This window comes from Pristis pectinata, chromosome 28 (genome assembly GCF_009764475.1).
Source record: "Pristis pectinata isolate sPriPec2 chromosome 28, sPriPec2.1.pri, whole genome shotgun sequence".
In the NCBI taxonomy this organism is placed as follows: Eukaryota; Metazoa; Chordata; class Chondrichthyes; order Rhinopristiformes; family Pristidae; genus Pristis; species Pristis pectinata.
The window spans coordinates 5,543,682-5,560,709 of NC_067432.1; the positions used below are offsets into that span (position 1 = coordinate 5,543,682).

General features: G+C 39.9%; 1 protein-coding gene across 1 annotated transcript in view; it reads left to right on the forward strand.

Moving 5' to 3' along the window:
- Positions 1-15,371, forward strand: part of iqch (IQ motif containing H) — a 105,430-nt gene extending 90,059 nt beyond the window's left edge. The window contains 3 exon segments of the mRNA XM_052040366.1: positions 8,754-8,936; positions 11,281-11,406; positions 15,288-15,371. Coding sequence (XP_051896326.1) covers positions 8,754-8,936; positions 11,281-11,406; positions 15,288-15,371 — 393 coding nt within the window.
- Positions 15,372-17,028: the final 1,657 nt, after the last annotated feature.

Consider the following 17,028-nt stretch of genomic DNA (forward strand, 5'->3'; position numbering starts at 1 on the left):
AGCATTCTCCTGTACTTCTATTTCTTTCATCCTTATGGGTTTACCAACTTCTTAAATGCATCAGTGCTGTTCACCTCAACTATTCCTTGAAGTACTCCCTTTCCCCTATGCCACGAAAGGTTCAGCGGGGTCTCAGATGAACATTCAGCTAAGAAGGAGGAAGGAAAATCAGGCAGGGTACTTTTTATATTATTTACTCAAGGGATGAACTAAGTTGCATTTATCGCCCGTGGCTAGTTTTGAGAATTCTGTTGGATTGTTCCACTGAACCATTTGCAGGGCTGTGGACACTATAAAAAGACTGCAGAGTGCAGCAGTGGCTGAGCACAAATCAGGTGTGTGCTTTCCTGCTGTTACATCTGAATTTAAAGCAGGCACTGTAATTTACAATGCGGCCTCTAAAGCTAAAAGTTGAACTGCATGTAAGGTGTAGAAATGGGCCTTTTCCCCCATTTGCCCTAAGGTAGTGTTTATTTTCGACACAAGCTTGCTCCACTGTCTCTGCCATCCTCTAACATGGGGCTACCCCTTGAATGTATCCATGAGTTTTACTTCATCCACTCCTTGTGGGAGAAGTTTCCCCTGATTTCTACTGGGATTTATAATTTTACCTTTACAATACTCCTGCAAGTGGGCACATCTTCCCTATTTTGACCTTGTCAATGGTATTTTAACATAAAAGGGCAAAAGAAATAGAGTTCTCTCTCTCTCTTTACAATATTTTTATTAATTCCACAAAAAAATACAGAGTACATGCATCAAAAAGAGTCTTCTGATGAATTTATAAGATGAGGGAAGAAGGGAGGAGACTTATTCAACCCAATGTGAATTCAACCCACTGTGGTATATTCCATGTAATTCTATATGAAATTCCCACATAATGTTAAAAACCTCTATAATCACTCCTTCAGCCGTTTGCTTTCCAGAGAAATGCCCCTCCTTCCTTTGTCTTAACTGATAGTTTAAAAACACTTATAAGTACTGAAAAGCTTGGATTTACATACAACACAAAAAGAAGGGGGTTGCCGGGGAAGCAGAATGGAACTGACATGTTTCTAAAAACTTTTGTGGACAAAAATTTGATTCTAAAAATGTGTTCAGAACCAGGATTTGTAATAACATTTACTGGCTTTATTTTTATAGCGTTAATATTAGAAGAACTAAAAAAAACTTGACAGGCTTTTTATCATTTGAATTACAGCAGAATGCCAAGGGAACTATCAGATTATCCAATAAACACAAGATATACCTACAGGAGGATAAATAAGTTCCTTAAATGAATTCAAAATACGGCCAATATACAACTAGTCCGTTATTAGCGTGGAAATAGAAAAAGGCAAGATAATGTTTATGGTGTGATCTCACATGTAGGCATGATTCCCAATTAGGCTCCATGCTTTTACATTCCTTTAATTATTCATTTTTCAGGCTCTGAATGTCACTGGGAAGGCCAACATATATTACCCATCCATAATTGCCCTCGATAAGGCAGTGAAGAGCTGCCTTTTTGAATTGCTACTGTCCTTCTGATGAAGGTACTCACAGTGCAGTTGGGTAAGAGTTCTGGAATTTGGACTCAGTGACAATGAAGGCTGGCAATATATTTCCAAATCAGGATGGTGTATGAATGGAGGTGTTCCCATGCTCCTGCCGACTTTGTTCTTCTTGGTGGTGAAAGTCCCAGGTTTGGGAAGTGCCTTGGTGAGTGGCTGCAGTGTATGTTATAGATGGTGTTGACTGCAACCTCTGTGCTGCAAGGAATGAATGTTTATGGTGGTTGATGGGGTGCCAATCTTACAAATGAACAGGATGCAATTAACTATGGGAACAAAGACTGAGCGGAGAATTACTTTTTGTTTCCACAGTTAATGTATCCTGTCCATTTGTAAGGGTATGGCTGAGGCATTGTTTGGATTTGCCTGTAATGACCTCCTTAATGGACTAGCTTGTGGCTACTTGTTTTGATCACAGACATAAAGAATAGGCTATTGGATAAGACAGCAGAGGAGGGTAATTGGCATTGAGACTACAGCTTAAGGAAAGATGAAGCAGTTGGTAAAAAGAGTAGACCTGAGAATTGGACAAATTGTAGAGTGCATCAAAAAATGAACAAAAAATAGATAAGAAGGAAAACTAACAAAAGACATGATTTGGAAAGATGATCATCAAAAGTAAACATCGCCCCTTTGCAGACATTATTATGGGAAATAAGGAATTGGCAAAGATATTAAACAAATACTTTTGCATCAGCCTTAACTATAGAGGACACGGATAGCATTTTGAAATCAGTGTGGAGCCAAGGATCTAGTGAGAAGTAGGTCCTTAGAAAAATGAGTTTTAATTAATACCACTGAAGAAATTAATGGGACTTAAAAACTGACAATTCCCACAGACTGAAGGCCGAGCCTACATTGTATGTTTTAAAAGAGACACAGAGATGATGGATGTATTGATTCTCATCCAACAGAATTCCCCATATTTAGGAATGGTCCCTGTGAATTGAAGTGTGGCAAATGAAACACTGCTATTCCAGAAAAGAGTATGAAAGTATGGAATTATAGGCGTGTGACATAGATCTTAGTTGGAAAAATGCTGGAATTTATGTTTTAATGGACTTGGTAACAGGGCATGGAGAAAACCTTAATATGATTTGGTAGAGTCTGTGTGGATTTACGAAAGGCAAATAGTGTTTGACAGCTCTTTATGTTTTTGAGATTACCAATTACCAGACTAGAGAGAAGGTGGGTGGGGTCTAAAATGGACACGGTATATGTTGAGAAAAGTTTTGAAAGATGCCACTTTGGGTCGATATTTAATATTAGGCCTCATGGGCTTCAGGGTAATACATCAGCATTGATTGAAAGCAGGTTAAACGACAGAAAATAGAGTAGGAACAAGTGAGTAACTGCTGTAACTCGAGGGAAACTGCAAAGCTCAGTTCTTCGGCCTCAGCTGTTTATGGTCATATCAATGACTTGGATGACGGGTTCAAGTGTAAAGAATCTAAGTTAGCTAATGTCACTGAGGTGGGTGGTAAAAGGAAGCTGTGAGGGGGTTGTGAAAATGCTGCAAAAACATGGGCAGATTTTATGAAGGAGCAAGAACATAGCAGATGGAATATAATGTGGAGAAATGTGGTTATCTAATTCAGGAGGAAAACTAGAAATTAGTCTTTTTTAAATGTGGGAAGTCTGGTATTGAGGGACAAGTGGGTCTATGTAGACAAATGTCAGAAATGTAACTGCAAGGTAATTGGGATGTCCGTTTTTATTACAAAAGAATTCACAGGTAAGGGTATTTTTAGTTCAATTATACAGATAGGATCTTGATAAGATCACCCTGGAGTTCTTGTGTGTGCGCATTTTGTTTACTCCCCAGAGAAGGGTATATCTATTTTCCAAATGGTACAACCAAGGTTCACTTGGTGCTTCCTGCAGGTGGAGGGCAGAGGAAGAGGAGGTGGGAGGGGGTTGTGCGATGTGAGAGATTGGGCGGATTGGGCCTGTATTCTCCAGAATGTAGAAGAATGCGAGGTGATTCTTGAAACATATAAAATTAAAAAGCTTGACAAAGTAGGTGCTGGGAATGTTTCCCCTATCTGGTGTCTAGAATTTGAGGTCTTAGAATAAAGAGTTGGCCAAATAGGACGTGGCAATATTTCTTCACTCAAAGGGTGATAGGAATGTGGAAGCTAAGTCAACTCAGGACAGAGATTGATAGATTCTTGAACTCAAAGGCGATTGAGGATCTGGCAGTTGTATGGAAAGGTGGATTTGAAGTACTAATCATGAATGGTAGAGCAGATTTGAAAGATTGGATTGCTATTGCCCTGTTCCTACTTCTTCTATTATGTAGAACAAAAATGTAGGAATATGTTAACACGTCTACTGTAATGTTTTTATGCCAGAGAAGTTCGCGTTTTATGCACCTGGACTCACCATCTAGCAACATAAAGGTCACCTTACTCTGCCTCAAAATAACTTTACTACAGCACATTATAACTTTGTTCTGGACACGTTGTGTAACATTGCAAACATGCTGGTTTTACTGAGAAACTGGAGTGACATTGATCAAAATGAACTGAAGATGGTAATTTCATGTGCTCAGTTGGAATGGATTTGAACCAGAATCCCAGAGTGAAAGGTCTACAGCATCAGCACTAGTTCTCCACCTTATCAATTGCCAACATTTTTCATTTAACTAAATAATTCCACCGTATTTCTTTTTTCTAAATAGGTTCCTTTATTTTCTAAATAAGGACTAAATGAACTAAATATGGTTCATTGGCTCTTCCCTTCTTACAGAAAGCAGTAAATTAAACTCTTTGTAAATATCCTGAAAATGCCATTAGTATAATGAGGATTAAAGTGTTTCTGCAGTTCAATCCTGTGATGTATTCCAAAGCCAGTATGGTTCATAGCCACTCCTCCTCTCCCAAAGGCATTCACTCATTGTTGTTCCGCAGGGACTGGATGTCATCAGCTACTTTGCCCAATGAATGCTGTTGGGCTGTTCCACCACAGAAAGCATCACAGCCAATTCATTCAATGTCCACACGTTCAGGATTGATTATTTGACAGCAGTCACACATGCAGAACTTGTCCAGTTTTCCTCTTTGCCACAGAAATGTTAAGAAAAGTTGCAAGCAGCTCTAAGATTACCTGCCTGACAGGCCATCAAACCATTTTGTTTTGGTCACTCAAGCTATAACCAGCTGTGTCACATTCCGAAGACTTTGATCCTTAAAACCCAATTGAAGCATCTTTGGAAATAAGAAAGGTCCATGTGATTGTGCAGGAAAGTTATTGGATTATTTTTAGGTGTAGGTTTTAATTGTGAATTCTGGAATTATTGCATTTAGATCTCAGTGAATGTATTCAGTGGTGTGTTTGAAAATGAGCACAGGATTTATATTTATTACATACACAGCATTCAACGTCTAGCCTGGATCAGGAGATAAACTACTGCGAATACGAACCGAAAGCAGCTACTTAGTAATGAATTTGCGTTTTGTTTCTGGCACGAAGCACTTAAGTTGAAAAATGGCATCACCACGGCCAACAGTGGTAGCATGCAGTATTTATTTAGGTTGATATCAATTATAATTTATTTCTTGGTGCAGGAAGAGGGGAACTGCTACTGAAATATTACTTGGAAATTAGTCCCGTTTTAACAGATGGTCTTGTTTCTCTGACCTCTTAATATCCTTATAATGATGTCATTTACCATTCCATGCTCACCGAAGTCAGCCACCACTGGGTCTGTTATGGAAGGCCGGGCTGGGAGAATGTGATTGCTCAAAGCAGCATGTTTACTGGTTACATTTTTGTAAATATGCCCAGCAGGAGTTACTCCAGTGCATGTACACTTTCTGCTCATAGCCGAAAGTATGACAGGAAATGGCCCTCTTGTGGATTGGGCAGTGGTAGGAATGTTACAAATTAGAGAGATCCATTGTCCTACATGTAAGTTAACTTTACATTAGCTGGTCAGACAGTTTGTGAACTAGTTCTTGAGTCCACAGCAGTGGGGGAACAATCACTCAGAATGGACATGGTGGCCGGACTACCATCCCTCTCACTCACGCCAAGTACCATCTATTTATTTCTTTTTCTCATTGCCTCTTTGCTGACAATGAACGTCTTGAGGCTAGTCTGTCACGTTGAAAACCGTGGCATGTCCTTGCCCGATGTGACATGTCCACATATGCATTGTTCAATTAATAGGAATCAGCGCCATTCTCCCTCATCCAAGACAGGGACACTGAGGCTAATTGTGGCATCTGTAACACAGCTTGAGGTAAGGGTTCGTAGCACAAGTTAGCTCTTCGGTGACGACACCAAGCAGTTATTATTTGCACCCAAGGTCGATAGGTTATCCGGCCACAGAAAGTCCTTGGCATCACATTCCACAATGAAACTAAGGAGGGGGATGTTGGAGGGAGATGGGGCAGAGGGGTTTGGCAGGAGGTGTATGGAACAGGATCTTAGTCGTCTTTGTGGTCATCTTCTTCAAAGCATTTATAACCTTCAAGGATAATTGAACATTAGTTTTTGGTTAGAGGATCTGTAACAAGAATCTAAAGTGAGTGTTGCACCTCACAGCTCATAAGAGTTGCAGACATTATTACTGAGAAATGGATTATAGCATTGAGTGGATTATAGCAGAATGGTACTGTACAATTTAGTGTACAGATTACGGTTGAGTAAATGTTGAACATACCACATGTAGACAATATTTGTTGCAATTTCTCATGCTTGAAGGTGTGGTTCTAACAGGAAGAACAAAGTGTGTGATCATAATGTCATCTGCCTTTCCACCTCTCAAGAGGTTGCTGGCTAGTGCTTTGGGATAATTCTACAAATACTGCCTGTCTTTAGTGCATCATTCTGAGAGGCTGTTCTATGAAACTGAGTATTCACAAGTCGTTTAACAGCAGAGAACGTGAACTGATACTATTCTTACCAATGGTGCTTTCCAGTGGGTGTCTCTGATAGTGATTATGGATGGATCACTCATTTGGGCTGATTTTGTTGGATTCCGGTTGCTGTTCAATGTTGGGATCTTCTGGCCTATTCTCCAGTCTTCTGGGACCCGCCTGTATCCTGTTCAGCCACAGGGGAGGTCCCAGAAGACTGGAGTATAGCCAGTGTTGTTCCTTTGTTTAAGAAGGGCAAAAGGGATAATCCAGGAAATGATAGGTTAGTGAGCCTTACATCAGTAGTAGGGAAGTTATTGGACAAGATTCTTAGGATTTACTTGCATTTGGAAAAACATAGACTTATTAGGGATAGCTTTATATGGGGAAGGTTCTGTCTCACCAATTTGACTGAGTATTTTGAGGAGGTGATGAAGATGATTGATGAAGGGTAGGGCAGCGGATGTCGTCTACATGGACTTAACTAAAGCATTTGACAGGTTACCTCCTGGTGGGCTGCTCCACAAGATTAAGTCACATGGGATCCACGGCGAATTTGTAAATTGGATACAAAATTGGCTTGGTCATGGAAGGCAGACTAGGTGGTTGGCTGCTTTTCTGACTGGAGGTCTGTGACCGGTGGTGTTCTGCGACGATTTGTGCTGGGACCTCTGTTGTTTGTAAAAATATAAATAAATTATTTGGATGAAAATGTCGGTGGTCTGATTCGTAAGTTTGCAGACTACCTGACAATTGGTGGAGTTGTGAATAGTGAGGAAGTTTATCAAGGGATACAGCAGGATATAGGTCAGTTGAAAATTTGGGTGGAGAAATAGCAGATGGAATTTAGTCTGGACAAGTGTGAGATGTTGCGTCTTGGGAGGTCAAATGCAAGAGGAAAGTATGCAGGACCCCAACGAGCATTGATATACAGAGGGTTATTGGGGTGCATGTCCATAGCTCCCTGAAAATGGCAACCACATAGATAGGGGAATAAAGAATGTGCACGGCATGCTTGCCTTCATTGGTTGGGGCATGGAATATAAAAGTTGGGAAGTCACATTGCAGTGGTATAAAACTTTAGTTAGGACACATTTGGAATATTGTGTACGAGGTAAATGGCAGGATTGTGTACGAGGTAAATGGCAGGATTCTGGGCAGTGTAGAGGAGCAGAGGGATCTGGGGGTTCATATCCACAGATCACAGAAAGTTGCCTCGCAGGGGGATAGGGTAGTTAAGAAAGCTTATGGAATGTTAGCTTTCATAAGTCGGGGGATCGAGTTTAAGAGCCGCAAAGTGATGATGCAGCTTTACAAAACTCTGGTTAGGCCACACTGTGTCCAGTTCTGGTTGCCTCATTCTAGGAATGATGTGGAGGCTTTGGAGAGGGTGCGGAAGAGGTTCATCAGGATGGAGTATATCAGCTATAAGGAGAGGTTGGACAAATTTGAATTTTCTCCAGAGCATCAGAGGCTGAGGGACGACCTGATAGAGGTATATAAAATTACGAGAGGCATAAATAGGGTAGATAGAATCTTTTTCTTAGGGTGAAAATGTCACATACTAGAGGGCTTAGCCTTAAGATGAGAAGGGGATGCGTGAGGCAAGTTTTTTTTTACACACAGTGCAGTAGGTGCCTGGAACGCATTGCCGGGGGAGGTGGTAGCAGATACGACAGCAGCGTTTAAGAGGCAATTAGACAGACACGTGGACAGGCAGGAAATAGAGGGATACAAACCATGTGCAGGCAGATGGGATTAGTTAGATTGGCATCATGATCGGTGCAGACATGGTGAGCCTGATCCTGTGGTGTTCTATGTTTTATGTTCTACAGCACAGTATCATACTTTAACTCAAAGCTACTTCCAGTGTTTGCACTCACCATTGCCGGAGTGCAACTGTTCCCTCAGCATCATCTGTTGCTCTTTCGTCTAAATCAGACTGTTGTGAGTGCATATCCTACTCCAGATACTAGAGCACAACAATCTCGACCAACACCCCATGGACGTACAGGGGAAATACAATTCTGTCAGAGATACTATCACATGGACAAAGGTGCTTTCTCAGAGACAAGACATTAAATTTGAGGCACAGTCTCATCTCTCAGGTGGGCTTGAGGAAGAACGAGAGAGTTGTCCTTGCTATCCTGGTCAATCCATATCACAAAACAGATTATCTGGTCATTCATGTTTGTGGGAGCTTGATGTCTGCAGGTGAGTGAATGTGTTACCTGAATTAAAACAGTGAATGCTCTGCAAAGGTATTAGCTACACAAGAATAACAAAGTTTTGAAAGGTGCTTTATAAATGCAGATCTTTCATACTTTTCTTCCAGGTCTGGGCGACAGACTTAGACCTGGCCTACAGTGACCAACTGGCCATGACACAACTGATGCTCTTCATTTCTAACGGGAAGCTGACCTGTGAAAACAACACCTTTGAAGTGCCTCCAACGCCCAAGGAGAAGAAAAGGAGACTTCACAGGCGAGAAGTGGCAGAAGAGGTGGAGGCGCAAACTGTAAGTGTGCACGTTTACAACAAGCAATCAAATTAGAAATTTGAACCACCTCAACCATAAAATAATTTCATAACTGTTCCTCTCATTACAATCAGAAATTAATTAGAAGTCATTACAGAGCACTTACATACTTTTGGATGTCAGCGGGGTTAAAAACAGAATATAGTAATTAATTAATGCTTGTGTGAGAAACCACTGCATTGGAAACCTTATCAGGAACAAAATTGCCTGAAAACATTCAAAATTAATACTGAAATAGGCACACACCCTATATGTGGGAAAAAAACATGCAATATCTATAAAGCTAAACATTCATTATATTTGCAATACATTACCATCTACATAAATGCAGCTAAGTAATCAACACATAAATAATTCATGATGCAATTCATTATGCATGCGTATGCATACATCATTGTTATAATGAGCACCTCATCAACTGCCAAATGTTAAACAATAGTACTCCATTATTGCAATGATATTCAAGTTTACGGTTGTTAAACTGCTGCTTGTATTATTCTGTCAAACATTAATTTAGTTGCAGTCCCATAGTACACACAACAGATTTTGTAAGTTTCTCCTTTTACAGTTAATGATATGATCAATGAGTGTTATTAAATCTATGAATATTATAAACATGATTAATTTTCAATGAGACGTTTAACACCCAAGTAGGAGAAGCACGTTTTCCCAGCTCCCACACTGCCATGTCTATATTAGACTGCTGGCCACTCCAAGCAAGAATTTTCAAAGAGTAAATCAACCTTTAATTACAAAAAAATTGCTTTCTCATTAACTGTTTTGATTCTACCTCACATCTTGATTTTCACATTGAGGTGGTTCAATAACAGAATTCCATCAAGTTCCATTTCTTTTTTTTCTACTCTAGTTTTCCCTCTCACCTTCTGAAAGTGCTGAATTGTCTGCAGGTATGAGGCTGGATTACCAACGGCCCTGGCATGTTGCAGTACCATGCCCTAGTGGCCATTCTGCACCTACAAGCAGAGAGATATGACTGTGGTCAAGCTATTTGAGGAGGCAGGTAGCCAGACCTGTGCTGAATAGGAAGAGTTCACTGGCTGCCAATCTGCAATAAAAGCTCTGGCTGACTTTGGCCCAAGAGTATCAAGGCCAACCCTACTGCCCATACTGTTGCCCTGGCTGAAGACACACTAATTCACCGTGGGGTGGAGAAGGTTCACTGTTTCATAAGCAGGCATGATTTATAATTCCCTCAGATTTAACAAAAGATTATTAAACACTATTAGCAATGTGGTATTTCTTATACTAAATCTCCTCAATATACACCCTGGTCATTAATAATTTAGCCCAAACTCTCTTTGTATGTATTATTTTGCCACAATTTTGAAAATATGTATGATTTCACATCTCTTTTTCTCCTCTTTACCATTTGTTTTAAATAAGTTTTACTACAATTCACTCTTGAATTACTTCTGCATACCATACCTGCACAAGCCATAATTAACTTTTTAAAATAAATTGAATATCAGATTTTGAATGAGGTGAAATAATGGTGTATCCATTTGCTCCCCGTGACATCCAGCCAGGAGGAACATCCCACAGGTGTGCCTTACATTTCCTGTTCAATTATTAATTTTTATTATTATTAAATTTTGTAGATATGAATTATAAGTTGGTTCTTCTTCAAAAAAAGAGCAATTCAGATGCAGCATAACTGACCGAAAATTTAAATATTCACCGATGAGTCAGAAATTCTGGGGAGATTTAACTCTTGTGAGGCTACAAAATAGATTAGCACTACTTCGGCATAGAAAGCAAGGGAAAGAGCAGTGGGTTAGGCACTGACATTTGGTTTACCCACTGCCTGTATTTTGGGAGCTTCAGGCGCACAGTTTCACAATTGGTCAGGAAAAGGAATATGAATCCTCTTCCCAAGTATGAATCAGGAGTTAGGTCAGTTTATTTAACCAGAACGCCCTAATGCCCGTTTGAGGTTCCCTCTCCAGACTGGTTTGGCATGGGGCAGTGTATCCAGGGATCAGCCTCTAGAAGGTAGGTTAGCTGAATGTGGGACCAAGAGGAGAGACATGTCCCCACATCAAAAGGACCAATGATGGTCATTCACCCCATGTCCCCAACACTGAGCTCTTTGCTCTGACCTTGATTTCCATGAGTTTTATTGTACTTTATTTTTTATAAATCGACTAAAAAGGCTTGTGTCATACTTTAATGAAATCATATCAACCAAAATATTTGATCGGTAGATGCACTTTATCTGAGTTCCTCATTTAAACTTAATAGGCCACAGTAGGGTTTCATAATAATATATACATATCTGTACTAGATATTATTTGCCTTTCAGCAACTTCCTTTTATGAAACGTTACGGAGTGTTAAGCACACAGTTGAAACATGCCAATTTATCCATGGTCCACTACAGTGTACTCTTCAAGATTTTTAAAGCTCACGGGATTGGTTTTGATATTAAGGTATTGAAGTTTTTCTTGTCTCCCAAGGTTTGCCACGGTAGTAAGCACCATAGGTGGTCTTCTCTGACTTCATTATAACCATGGTTTTATTCTATTAAACAAATTGCTTGCATATCGAGGTTTCTTTGAACAGGTTTATATGGAGTATACTCAATGGGGACCAGTGTGATATGCACTATATAAGACACATATTGAAATCCTATTAAATCATGCCTATTTCTAAATGTTTCTCCCCAAACTCAAAAAGAATTCTGTTAAATTTACAAAGTATATTCCTTTGCTTAAGAATTTCTCTACCTCTTGTAAGTGGGTGGTCTCAGATTCCATGAGCCTGGGTCCCTTTCAGTTCCCGACCAAAACACAGAAGGCCCTGCTTGTGATTTTGGCACTGAGTGTTTCTTACCTCAGTGGTGGAGAGTAATTAGTACTCCCTAAGCTCAGTCTTTTCCTAAGCCAAAGTTCACATCTGATGTATTGCCAACAACAAGGGCCAATTACAGCAACGAGAAACCTGAACTGATTTATCCGTCCCTCACTTTGGGTTCTGAAGACAACAGCCCTGCTACCATCACCCTGGCTCAGATTAGCACAAGCTCACATGCTTGAGGCTGAGGTTCCACTTGAAGCTGAGCTCATGCTTGAGGCTGAGCTCATGCTTGAGGCTGAGGTTCCACTTGAAGCTGAGCTCATGCTTGCCCATATGAGTGAGTTGCCCATATGAGTGAGTTATTCATTGAATAAACTGTTGGAGGAGATCTCACAAATGCAACTATTTTAAAAAGATCAAGAGTACACATTTTTAGTCAATTTAATTTATTTACAGTTTCTAGAAAGCAACTATATATCATACAGGGCAGAGTTTCAGAATACAAACTCCTGCTGCAGAATCATGCCTTTTGGAAATCCTAATACACTATATCCATGAGCTTCCCTTTATCTATCGTGATAGTTATATTCTCAAATTTATGAAACACAATAGTGGAATTGGTTTATTATAGTCACATGTACTGAGGTACAGTGAAAAGCTTGTCTTGCATAGCATTCATACAAGTCAATTCATTACACAGTGCATTGAGGTAGTACAAGGTAAAACAATAACAGAATGCAGAATAAAGTGTTACAGAGAAAGTGCAGTGCAGGCAGACAATAAGGTGCAAGGTCATAACGAGGTAGATTCTGAGGTCAAGAGTCCATCTTATCGTACTAGGAGACCGTTCAATAGTATTATAACAGCAGGATAGAAGCTGTCCTTGAGCCTGATGATGTGTGCTTTCATGCTTTTGTATCTTCTGCCTAATGGGAGAGGGGAGAAGAGAAAATGTCTGGGGTGGGTGGGGTCTTTGTGTTGGCTGCTTTACCGAGGCAGCGAGAAGTGTAGACAGAGTCTATGGAGAGGAGGCTGGTTTCTGTGATGTGCTGGGCTGTGTCCACAACTCTCAGCAATTTCTTGCAGTCACGGGCAGAGCAGTTGCCATAATATCCCTTTAGTAAAACCATGTTTTTCTGCCTGGTCTTCTTGGACTTTTTAAAAAGTTCATTAATTATAGATTCCAGCATTTCCCCAATAACTGATGTTAGCCTAACTGGTTTGTAGTTCCCTGTTTTCTCTCTTCTTAAATAATGTTGTTATATTTACTGTTTTTGAATCCACTGAAACTGTTGCAGAGTATTGGAAATTTTGAAAGTTGACATCCAATGAATTCAACATAGCTGCAGCACCCTCTTTTAGGAGCATCTGTTCCATTGACTTGCTCTACTCCAGGTTACCTACTACTTTTGTTATGTGTTTTTTTTCCTCCAACCATGAAGACCAGATACAAAATATTTGTTTAACTTCTAGTCTTTTCCTCTTTACAAACACGTGGAGGCTCTCACAATTTGTTTTTCTATTTCTTCCTACTTTGCATTCTCCCTCTTTAACATTCTTATAGTTATTTTTTACTTGTTTCTAAAATCCTCACAAACTCCACATGTACATTTAACCTACTATCGTTAAATTTAAATGGATTGCTATTCTCATTATTTCTGGATGAAATATATTTTTATTGAGAATTGTCTGCCATTGCTAATCTACTGTCATACCTTCTGTTTAATTTCTCAATTTACTTTACCCAACCAGCCCTTCATATTTATGTAGTTGGCTTTATTTAACCTTAAGACGTCTAATTTTTGACTTAAATTTGTCGCTCTCAGACAGAATGTGAAATATTATTAATTAATCCCACTTCACCATACATGTCCAGATCTAGAAATGCCTGTTCTCCATCAGGGTCCACAATGTTTTGTTTGAGGAAACTCTCTCTTGACCGCATCCCATGAACTCAACCTCAAAACCATTAATTTGATTGCCTGGGAGATTAAAATCCCCCATGATTATTGTATTAACTTTGTTACAAGCACTCATTATTTATCTGTATGGAAGGTTCCTTTTCAATTACTAATCTCCATTGGGGTTACTGAATTCAACAAGTGTAACCTACCAAGAGGTGGGTGAGGGTGAAGAATCCAGGCTCATTACGTACTGACAATTAAAGTTGCCAAAACCGTTCATAATTTTGAATTCCTCTTTGAAACCTTCTGTGAACATTCTGTTTTCATGAGAAGAATCTCAGCTTTTCTAGATAACAGATATTTTTAAATTTAATGGAGACAGATGCTGGAATCTGGAGCAACACACAAAGTGCTGGGGGAGCTCAGCAGGTCAGGCAGCGTCTATGGAGGGAAATGGACAGTCCAAATGAAGGGTCTCAACCCAAAACATCGACTGTCCATTTTCCTTCGTAGATGCTGCCTGACCTGCTGAGTTCTTCCATTGCTTTGTGTGTTGTTCTTAAATTTAATGGTCACTGTTTTACCTCACCTGTTTACATTCTGTACCATTAATGTGCCAAGCTAACTACACTGAAGGATTGCCCTCCAAAATTAACATTGTTGTGAGCAGGAGCTCCTTGGGGTAATGAGCAAAAGCCTGCCTTGGATCTCTCCAATACTTGTCCATCTGGGATGACTATGTATCAATAAAAAGAATAACTCTATATATGGTAGGTCCTAAGGTCCACAGGTCAATCGTTAACCTCTATTGACTTTGTTCAACCAAAATCAGAAGGTTGGGCAAATTTTCCACAGCTCCTGTTGTGTTAGTTGGCAGAAAGTGTGCCTGCACAAGGTGTTGGGAGATAGTGAAGCTCACTGTGATGCCCTCTATGGTGGAATAGCATGCAGAGACTTATTCTCAAACTCACTTTGCTGCAAAGGGAATTATTTAGCAGCAAAAGTTCGGCTTTGTAATAGTCATCAAGTGAAAACATTGACAGAATATTCTCAGGAGGAGGGAATAACCTCAAGGGATTTTCATAGCATGCATTATCCCATTGTGATCTAATATGTGGTGCTCTGTTTTAATAGGAAAGACAAGGAACAGTTTTTATACTTCATGAAGGGAACAAGAGGGACCGCCTAGGGATGGTGTAAGTTTGCCATTTAAACTCCCACCTCCAAACAAGTTTCCATTCAAGGAACAAGCTATGCTTAGCGATCATTCAATTCACTGAAGTAATTTGCATGTTGGGGATACAATGCTTGTTTTGGAAGAGCATTAGAGACTTTTCCTAACTGTGTGGACTACCATTTTGGTATCCAGTTGATTTAACCTATTGCTTTTCAATGGTGTATGATTAATAAAGTATATTTATTGCACAAATCCTTCAGTTGACATGTAAAAATAGTACCTCATCTTTCATATTTCCCAGAAGATTTGTGCCCCGCGAGAATGAAAATACTCATTAAATTCCATCAGCATTTCCCCGAAATGAGACTGTGATTGTTTTTAAGCATGTAAAGGGAATCATTAGTAAACTCATTTGTTTGTATATCATTAACAGAACAATCGGAGAAGATCTCCAGGGGGCTCTACTGACCTTTGCTCGTAATCTCTCTGTCATTCATCAGGAAATAACAGCACCTAATGTGCATTGGGAGAACAATTTTCAGGTGAGGCATTAATTAACTAATGTTTCCCTGTTAATTTTTGTACAGTTTATTAACATAGAAATGTCTTAAGATTGCACAGTGATTGGAAACAAGGTGTCACTCAAGATTTTGTCAACTATCATAACTCCACACCTTAGTTAAAATCACAGTTTGCGTGCCGTTATGAAGCAAATATAAGATGGGGATGAATTTCAGCAAGCAGCCAGGTTTCAGTAGGATGCTCTTTGGTCCCTCTTCATTGACAGAGTCAAAGGCATTTGTGAGGTCAAAAAAGGCCATGTATGATGGTTGACATTGCTCTTGGAGGAATCATGCAATGAAGATTATGTCCATCGTGCCTCTGCATGATCAGATTCCACACTTGGATGTGGGGAACAGCTCTTCAGCCACTGGGAGGAGGCAGATGAGGAAGACCCTGGTGATGACTCTCCCTGTGGCAGACATCTGTGAGACCTCTCTTTACTTACCACAGTTGGATTTGTCTCTGCTCTTGAAGACTGTTATAACAAATATTAGACGATTGTAGAAGGAAAATTAAGTCTCCAGACACCTGGGAGGGATGTGAGGCTGGATTGCATCCATTTTCATGCAAGAGTCCGACAGGTAAAGCTGATGAACTGAGGGCAGTATTTAACGTTTGGGAATATGATATTGTTGCTATCGTGGAGATGTAGTTGAAAGAAAGGCAGGACTGATAAATCAATGTTCCAGGGTATAGAATTTTCAGTCAGAACAGGGTGCTTGTGAGAAAAAAAAAGAGATGGCATTGCAATATTAATCAAGGCGTCCATTACTGCATTAAGGACGGTGAATATACCAGTTGGTTCTTCAAATGAGGACAAATGGGTGGTGCTTAGAAACAAAAGTGGTGGGGGTGATCACTGATGGGGGGGTACTACAGGCAGGAGACGGAGGAGCAGGTATGTAAGCAAAACACAGAGAGTTACAAAAATAATATGGTAATAATAGTAAGGGATTTCAACTGTTTACCAATAGTAATTGGGTTTGCCTTACTGAAAAACCAGGAGTCAGCAGAAATTTTAATACATTCAGGACAGATATAGTCTATACACAGATGGACCTGTTCAGGAAGGAGCGATACAGATTTAATGTTAGGGTAGGTAGCTGGGCAAGTAAAGACAGTGTCAGAAGAAGAACATTTCAGAGATAGTAACCTTAACAACCCTACATAGTTATGAAGAAGGACTGGATTGACTGGAGATTAAAGGGGAAGGCTGATTTCAATATAATAAGACAGGACTTGGCAGAAGTGGATGAGGAGCAGCTACATGTAGGTAAATCTATAAGCAACTGGTGGGAGGCATTCAAAAATGAAATAGTTGAGAGTTCAGGGTCAATGTAAGGCCAACAAGTCTAAGGAACCCTGCATGTCAAGGGACTTCAAGGTTTGGATAAAGGGGAGAAGAGGTAGTTTGTGGCAGGTTTAGAGATCTGAAAATAGGTGAGGCCCTTCTGGAGTTTAGAACATATAGCGGGAATTGGTGCTTAAAAACGAATGAGGAGGATGAAGAGGTGCCACAAAATAGCACTGGCAGGCAAGATTAAGCAAAACCCAAAGCATTTATAAGTATATTAAGAGCAACAATAATGTAACCAAGGAAAGATTAGGGA